This window comes from Cupressus sempervirens, chromosome 1 (assembly GCF_028749045.1).
Source record: "Cupressus sempervirens isolate cs-2001-9-10 chromosome 1, ASM2874904v1, whole genome shotgun sequence".
Taxonomy (NCBI): domain Eukaryota; kingdom Viridiplantae; phylum Streptophyta; class Pinopsida; order Cupressales; family Cupressaceae; genus Cupressus; species Cupressus sempervirens.
The window spans coordinates 271,371,417-271,381,047 of NC_143118.1; the positions used below are offsets into that span (position 1 = coordinate 271,371,417).

Consider the following 9,631-nt stretch of genomic DNA (forward strand, 5'->3'; position numbering starts at 1 on the left):
ATTGAGGTGAAAACTATGATTCTAGGAGTTGTACTTTTCATGAGCTTAGGTTAGGTAATCTGTGTGTACATTGAGAAGTGGTTTGTAATGGATGTTAGAGCCCTAAAGTGGTTACCTGCGTAAGCCATCGTAAGTTGTTTTAATAAGTTAAAACATTTCATTAAATGATAGTAATTTAATGAATTAATAAGTCATTATTTTCCTTGCTCATGCTTTGAGTTCTAGTATAGGCTAGGTTAGGAGTAGAGAGATTGTAACCTTGTTTCATTAATATGCCTTCTCTCTACAAAAGGATATTGGTGTCACATAGAGATACTAAGAGGTAGAGTCCAGAGAGGCTGCCAAGGTAACGTAAGAGTTGGCTCTCACGATGACACATGCACACTTTCTTAGTAGATTTCCTATGTGTCTTTTTTACCTTTGGGTTTAGATGTTACTTGTGTCCTGGTACTTTTGAGATAGATTTCTATTAGGATTTCCTTGACCTAGATGTTGGTTATGACTTGTGGATTGATATCCATTTGGGACTTGAAATTATCTCCTCAACATGGTGGGAGTGGGCCATTTAGGTTCCACAAGGTCGAGTAGTGGTGTTTCTTATACCATTGAGATCCAACAGTTGGATGTCATTGTTGGATGTACCTCTACAGTTGTTCCTTTCTTTATGATCTTGTGTTTTTTGATGGATGGTTATACTCGGTTGTATTGTATTTGATTATCAGAGATCTTATGAGTTGATGTATTGTATTCATGATGTATATTCATTGAGCTTTTCATACCCTGTGACTTGTACAGTGGATGATTATGCATTTTGATTATTGCCAAGCGACATCTTATATAGTTGTATATTATTTAATTGGATTCGTACTTGCAGAATTGTTGTGTATCAGATTTTGTATTAATAAAAATGATACTTATAAAGGTGATTCAATGTCACAAAACCCTTAGGAGATGTAATCTATTTTGATGATTATATGTATGCGAGTTATTTCTTCTGCTATATTATCTCTTGTTGTTTAATTATTGTCTTTCGAAAAAAATGTTTGGAAAACTTAGTGAAACTTTCTATTTAATTTCTTTTGGGTACCATGGCAGTGCATTACACTAGTTGTTCCTTTTCATTTTTACCAAGCCTTGGATCATAGCCACCTTGATACTAATGTAGAAAAAAAAAGGTTTAAAAGTAAAAATATTTATGTGTTCAAATAATTAAATTAGAAATTCATTGTTGTTCAATTTCATTATGTCCTTACATCCAACGTATTGGTTTTATAAAGCCATTATTAGGGTGAATGCACAAACTTGGGTTGCAATTCTGTGGAAGTCAAATCCATAGAATGAGACCTCTTAGAAATGGGTACCTGATTTTAAAAAATGGGCACTGTTTTTAGCTTGGGTACCTAACCCTAAATTTTAAAAAAGGTACCCATTTTTTAAAAATTGGGTACATGTTTTTTAAAATTAAAAAATTGGTACCCATTTCTTAAAAGGGGATTTTACATGCTGCTTTTAGTTTTTCAAAATGAGTACCCATTTTTTGAAATTCAAATAACGAGTGCCTATTTCTTACAACATGGGGTGAGATATTTTTTCTTGCCTTGGATTTTGGTTTGTGGTAGGCTTAGTGAGACCAAGCCTATGCCTTGGCCTCTCAAGATGTGGCTAAGGTATTGAACTAACAAATTCATGCTTTGCCATAAGTTTTAGAGGGTCTTCCCGATCAAATTTTTTTACAAAACAAAAACCCATTAGAGCTCTCACTGTCCTGATTTCATAAATATAAATTTTATAGTGTTATGGTTTTATTTACTATTTTTGTATTATTTTTAATCAAAGGTGGTACGTGAATGTAAAATAGCAATGTTCACTAAAACTTTAATAACTTTTTAATTCTATAATTTTTCTTAAATTAATATATATGTCATCAATCTACATTCAATTCTTTTGAAGTTTAAAAAATTTTGAAAAAAGTGAAATTTTGATCAAATTATGGTGTTCGTACATGAGAGGTTTTAAAATTTACCTTTATAGCCAATTAAAAAATAATAATAATAAAAGTATTCATTAAAAAATATTCTCATACATCTTTGGTGTGTCAAGTAACTCTATTTAAAAGGATTCACAAAAATTCATTTAGTTATGTCAAATTATGGTGTTCGTACATGAGCGTGGTATGGTCCTGAAACAAGCATTTTGAAAAAGTGGTTTTTAAAGATCCATACCAAAAAAATAATCTATCATATGGGCATACAAATAGATTACATATTCAACAAGAAGATCTAAGACACTACAATTTTTATTTTTGAAGTTTTTTTTATTTTTAATCTCTAAATGGCTCAAATTTTGGCATCAATTGACAAAATATTTCAAAAATAGGAAAAACACTTCCACTTTTTGGCCAAAAGTGAAACCCAAATTCTTGCACTGACCCATTATCTAATTATGAGAATGACTTTCCACCCAATCAGCTTAATAACCATAAACTATTAAATGTAAACCTTGGTATCCTAATAGTTTTTCATGGATGAGCCCTTGGATTTAGATAAAAATGTAACAATTTTTTTTAAAAATTAAAGTAATATCTAAATGTAATGCCCTAAAATATTTTAGCCAAAATACATGCGCACAATAATTTCTGTTGAACTTTGAGGTGCTAAAATATAAACTTGGGATATTAAGCTTTATTCTCATATTTCATAACTATAGTGCCACAGGTTCAAAGAGTATTTCAATGACTAGATCTTTGATGTCTTTATCAGAATTAGTAAATCCATCTCTCTCTTTATACAAGAGTTGGTAACTTCTTCCAATATTATAAGCATGGTCCTTGCTAATAGTTGGAACATTATCAGGCTTTAAATACTCCCAATCTAATTCCTTGAGTGTTTTTTGCAATAATTCTTTAAGGTGATCCAAAGCTTCTTCCTCTGTAGATTTTGGGTGGTCTTTTAGATAACATGATATTCCTGATACTAATTCTCCACGATTTGCCTCGGCCTTCAACATAAAGATTCAAAATTATAATAAAACTTAGTTGGACTTAAAATAAAATAAATTCAATTTACATGTATCTTTTTGTATACGTATATATATAAAGTTATGCAAAGAAAATTATTACATACCTTGAAGGTTCTAGTGTCACCTTTTAGCCTAAGGGATAGGGATAAAAGTTCATTGAACTTTGATGGATAGTCCATTTCTTGAATGATGTTATCTGAAAGAACTCCATCTAATGTTAATATAGGCTGCAACATGGTTACACGATATGCTGAACTTGGTATACCATTTTCTAAGTATTCATCTAAAGATGGTATGTAACCATCAGCAAGCCATTGAGCTTCCTTTGTAAGGGCTTTGACATAATCTTCCCACTGTACAAGGGAAAAAAAAAATTAAAATGAACAATATTTTCAGTCAAAGACATTATATTTGAGTTCAAATTTGGAAAAATATTAAGAAAAATCATTAAAGAATTAAAAACAAAGCCTAAGATCAATTTTAATTCTATTTAAAAAAATTCAAAGCAGTTTAAAATATATCATTTAACATTTCAATTTTCTACATAAAGAATATTCTATTTAAAATTAAATGCAATATAAATCTTAATAAAAAATATAGAAGAAAAAAACAAAGCTCTTTCAAAGTTGCATGACTACTATACCATGAGGTCTAATTAAAATAAAATATAATAGAAAAATGAAAATAGCAACATTTGTAGGGAAGTTGAGTGCTAACATAGAAACTGAATTTAATAGTTTATAATGACTAGTGATCATTTATTTGATTTTTGATATTAAATCAGAAACATAAAAATATTATGAATATTTTGCAAGCTAAAATAAATTTGATCCAAAATAGCTCATTTAATCTCATATGTTATGTGTGGTGTAGGATGAAGCAATGATTTAAACTTTTTATGAGTGATAAGTTCAAATTCATACAGCTTTACATGCATAAGGGAGGGTGTCTCGTTGTTGAGTCTTTTGTGCTGCATCTGCACTTTCATTCACTTCCAAGTAAAATGCCTTATATGCTATTTCAATATTTTTAGGAAATCTTTCTGGAGGAAAAGGATCCCACCTAAATTAAAAACATTTCAATACAACAAGTTAGTTTATGTTAATTGAACACACACTAGTTTACACAAATGTGAGTCAATACAAAGTACCAAATTAATAGAGAACTTTAATTTTATATTTATAAATTGCATGAAAATTATTAGTACCTATAGTAATTGCTGCTTAACCTCAATTACCTATCATTTTTCACTAACAGTATCAATTTAATCTATTATTATGTTATTTATACGAAAAGAAATATACATGAATATAAGTCTTTCTGTATACCATACTTACATTTTAATAGCTTCATTGAAGAGTTGTATCTCATCAATAGTACCATAGGTGTCATATATATCATCTATAATTGTTGCAAGAGCACAAATCTTTGCAAAGTCACTTCTATAGACTGAATACTTAGCATCTATGGAGTGTGCAGAAGCTAAAGCAAAATATTCCACATGACGATGACGAGCAAAGTCCACCTTATCCAAATTCAAATCCTTCCACCATCTAAGCACAACATTCATACAAATTTTAGTAACTCTCTATATTTAAACCATAAAATAAAATGAACACATAATCTTATTTATAAATGGTAAAGTAGTGTATATAAATTTTCAAATTAAAAAGTGTGCCTAGCGCACACTTGAAAAACACAAAATCTTATTGAAAAAAAGAATTTATAAGCATATATTGTCCATAATAAAAAGTTTATACAAGAATATAAAATGTTAATCTACCATGATCTCATAAAGTATTTCACTCTTGAGGGAAATTTTTCCACAATGCACAAGTAGCATTTTTCTCTCCCAATCATCTTACATATAATACAATTGTTATTTTTATTACTTTTTAAATTTTCCTTTATAATGCATATATGTGGCAATAAAGAAGTCTATTGCCCATTACTTAAAGGGTTAATCTATGCCATTTACAATTTCTACCTAGAAACACCTTCTCCTTTAAATCCCACTCCTACCCATAATGCATACTACTCATGGGAAAAAACCATAACCTTCTATAAAGTAGAGGAACTAAAAGGTAAACTAAATTTGGATGGTGTTCTATCCTTATCCAAGGTCATATTACCAAAAATATCTTGCTTTATTCCCATAGAAGGAAAGAGATAAACCTTGGTTGTGATATGTTTCCTTTAATTGTAGAGCTCAACCTAACCCCACACTTGATAATGGAGAAAAGGTTCTCAATCCTCTAGGTGCTAGAAAAAGGGAATTTTAGGCAAAAAGAAATTTTTTAATATCCTCGATGAAAACAATTTGACTATCTCACCCCATATCTCTCTTACTATTGGTATCTCAAATTGTGATTGTGTCAAGTATATGGAATTAGGAACTCTAGGGGTGCTATTAGACATGCTAAGCTTACATCAATGTATGAAATAGTTGCTACTCTTAGAATGCAATGCCCCCAAAAGACTCATTTAGAGGATTCTATAGGAGGTCTATTAGACTTGCTAAGATTATATCAATGGATAAATTTGTTATGACCAATGCATCCCTAAACAATGAAAGGAGACTTATTTAGAGGATTCGACCTAAATGTGAAGGTTAGTGAGGACAACACAAAACTCTTGTGTAGCCACTAAATCTAATATCTAAAGTCTCCATTTCCATCTCCCCCATCCTATGAGACATATTTATGAAGGAAATAAGAAAGAAAAGAATTTTGCATCTTTTATAAGAACAATTCTAGAACATATGACCAAAGATTAGAACTATAACTTTTAAAATACGTTATATTTTAAATGATATTCCATTTTTTGTTTAGTTACTAATATCATAAATATTCTCTCTCTTCAATATTCTTATACCAATTTTTTATCTATAAAAATTATAGTCTATCACTTTATTTTTTACTCATTTGCCCTCTGAACCTTTGATTTTTATATAATTTAACTTACTATACAAATATTAGAAGCCCTGAAATAACATACTCACCATAATTTCTATCTACTTTCACCTCATTATATGATATCCACTTGTTACTTTAATCAATCAACTTACCTGAAGATCAATTGAAGCTCTCATCATATGATATCCACTTGTTACTTTAATCAATCAACTTACTTTAAGATCGATTGAAGCTCTCGTCGATGGACTGATTGCATGATATTGAAGTCCAATTTAGCGAGACGTAGAATTTCTTTATTACCGCTCATCCTAAAAATCAGGGTTAGAGGGTTAGACTTTCTATAAAAAGAATAAGCCCTAGCTAACCATAAGAGGTAAAAGAAAAAACATATTGAATTAAACTAGTGCCATTACTCGGTCCAAGATCTATTTTTTTCATAGATGTCCATGTAATTTCTTGCTTCTATTCTGGGCAAATTTCCATGCCAACCATACTCTAGGTTGTACTTTATCTGTGTGTTAAAATTTTGGATTAGGACCACAATAAACAAATTCTTCCATAGTCTTGAGAGAGTTAAAACTTTAGCCTCACCTCTTGTGAAAGATGGGAACTGATATTATCCTTTTGTAGAGCTTGATTTAAATATGTTGTTGCAAAGGATTTAGCCTCGTCCATAATATTCTCCTCTGGAAAAGCAATTAAGGAAGCTCTATAAAGATTTATAACACTTCCTATCTTCTCTTCTTCTAATTGAGCTGATGGAGTCAAGAACTGCCCATCAGTTCCTTTGAAGTGTCTTAATACATCTGTCATTACATCAAATAAATTTAATTAGAAAATCAAAGATCTTGTAACAAATTTAAATTAATGTAGATTTATTGTCTTTAGAGATCACAAATTAATGAAGAAATTACGTTTGAAAAAAATAATTTAATTTTGACTATTTAACACTTTTAATCTAAGAAATAAGATTTAATGTGTGACATTTAATCTTTCAATATAGACATAATTTGATAACCTGAAGAAACAGGATATCTATTCAAACGAAGGACTCGAAGTCCCAAAGCTGCCATATTCAGATCTTTAGAACAATTGCTCCAATATCTGCTAAGAAATTATTTTATTAATATAACAATCACATAAATTTTAACTGTTGGAAAACAAAATAAGTAAATATACTGGCCAGATACTATTTTGAATGATAACTAACAATGTAGAATAGCATTTTGTGTATTATAAACTTATAAACCAACCTGTAAACATAATCAAGTGCTTGTTTTATTTCATTTTGGAAATGTCTGTCTATTGCAAGGCGTTGAAATTTATCAACCATCACAAGGCGCTGAAAAGCATTCTCTTCACAAGGTTTACCACTTTCTGCTGAGGGCATTTGATTGAACATTTCCTTGACCTCTCCAATAAGCCCCTCCCAATGTTCCATGTAATGAGAAGTCTGTAAGATTGTTATATATGATCATCTTGAAAACTACAAAAAGGAATAAGAGAATATAAAAGAATGACCTAAAATGAAAGAAGATTGCATACATCATATGTCTTCTCTTGGATGGTTTTAATAAGATCTTCATCGTCCCACAAGTTGGGATGATGGTTGCCTGTGCGCCTGATTGGAGCTTCAACGGTGGTGGTGGAAGCCTTAGCAATGAAGGGATTAATCAGCCTCCTCCTACTTAAGCTTTGAATGCTTTTATTGAAAAGCTTGACATTAGGGTTGGGAGGAGATTTAAAGCATGAGCTCAAAACAGAGGGGGAAACAGAGAAAAGAGCCATTGCAAGATCTCTAAATATGCCACTAGAGAACCCTTTGATGGCCTTTTATAACAGGAGATCATGATGAAATCTGTGACAAATTTCCAACTCTTCCTGTGCATTCAATTTGATTCTTTGTGACAAATATAGTTTGGTTTGGAAAATGTGAGTTATTACCCTTCTTTTTATTCACCTGCCGTTTTTACTACGCAAATAGAAATTAGGATCACCGAGCAATGACAATACAAGCATATACATGCAATTTCAGTATTAATCGAACTGTTATTGAAAGTAAATTATAGGGGATATATTATTTTCAAGTTCAGTTTTTATAAGTTTTAAATAAAAGAGCCTATTTTACTTTTAAAAAATATATATGGATGGAGATGTTACATTTTATTAGTATTTGTTTATAGGCTAAATAGTTATAAATTTATGAAAATGATTTATCTCAATACAAATTTAATTGGCAAATGCATTTAAGATCTTATACAACAATTTGTAGGAATGAACCAATATTTTAGGAATCACTACCTATTTAAAGAACGTATTTTTCTTAAATGAATTCATAATATTTGCTTTAATATAAAAAACAAATACATTCATCTAAATATTTTAACAACTTGCTATTCCTAGAATATTTTGAAATCTTTTCTTTCCTTTGCATGACTCAAATATTATCTCTAAAAACATATTAAAATAACTTTACTATCTTAAATACTCTTATTTTCTTATATATATCTGTGTCTTTTCATAAGAATATTACAAACTACAAATCAAATTCTCATATATTGTTCATACTATTTAATAATAATGAAATTTTTAATTCTTAATTTATATTTTAAATATATATTTAGTGAGTTTTATAAATTTGTGAAAATAAATATTTTTAATATTTTACTTTATCTTCAAATTTAGACAACTGAAGTAATGGTTGACAATTATAAATAAATAAATAAATATAAATTATAACATTTTTAACTTTTTATTTTATTATAAAAACTATAAGTTTATTTCTTATATATTTTATATAAAAAAAGTCACTTAATGTATTTATATTATATATTAGAATTATATCTAACTATTAGGCAAATAGCCACTACGTGGCACTTCTTGTTTATATAACGTAATATGAGTCTTATATTAAATGAAAGAAATGTAATTCAAAGATGTCACAACTATTAGTTTGCAATAGAAATTTGTGAGTTGAATTAATAGGTTCAAAAAAAAATAGTCAATGCAAGATGAAGTTTTTTGTTACTAATTGATCAATTGCAAATCAGATAGCAACACGACACTTGATTCTTAGACTAAAAGTATTAAATAGTTAAAATTGAGATACTCTTTTCAATTTAAAGATGCCAAATATATCTTATAATATGACAAAAATAAGAATAAAAGTTGGGAATCTATGACACATTTTCAACTCTTATGCATTTGATTTCATTAAGCAACATTTGGTTCTCCAAAGTTCCAATCAGTTTCTTGTTTATTTATTTATTATTAAACGTCAACTTAACGTCAACTTAACCTCAATCAAAACGTGTTTGTCACTGATTTTCTTTTCTTTTCAACCGGCATAAAAAACATAAAAAACTCAACGTCAACTTGACCTCAACCAAAACCGGCCAAGAAAACATATAAATTGTGTCGTGGAGAATCTTGACTTTGCTTATCGATGGATAAGGCACATGAAAGGAATTTATGAATATAGTATAAAGTATACGGTTGATTTTCTTATCTATGTCCACGTCCCCGTACAAACAACCACAGTAGTGAGACACGTTTTTCTCGACTGTTTACTACCAGGCGGCTTAACCGGCACACTGGAAGCCTTGACTTCCTCGCTCATCGGACCCACTCTTAACTTATGATCAGACATAACCTTGATGGGACTTATGAAAGGAGTTTTATCAGAAAACAATATAAAT

General features: G+C 29.7%; 1 protein-coding gene across 1 annotated transcript; it reads right to left on the minus strand.

Moving 5' to 3' along the window:
- Positions 1-2,651: 2,651 nt before the first annotated feature.
- Positions 2,652-7,752, minus strand: LOC149577160 (alpha pinene synthase, chloroplastic-like). The gene is made up of 10 exons (XM_089822539.1): positions 7,479-7,752; positions 7,187-7,386; positions 6,952-7,037; positions 6,525-6,739; positions 6,347-6,444; positions 6,149-6,241; positions 4,356-4,571; positions 3,942-4,080; positions 3,123-3,371; positions 2,652-2,997 (listed from the first exon to the last, which is right to left on the minus strand). The coding sequence occupies exons 1-10, from the start codon at positions 7,719-7,721 to the stop codon at positions 2,701-2,703; spliced, it is 1,836 nt and encodes a 611-aa protein (XP_089678665.1). The 5' UTR covers positions 7,722-7,752; the 3' UTR covers positions 2,652-2,700.
- Positions 7,753-9,631: the final 1,879 nt, after the last annotated feature.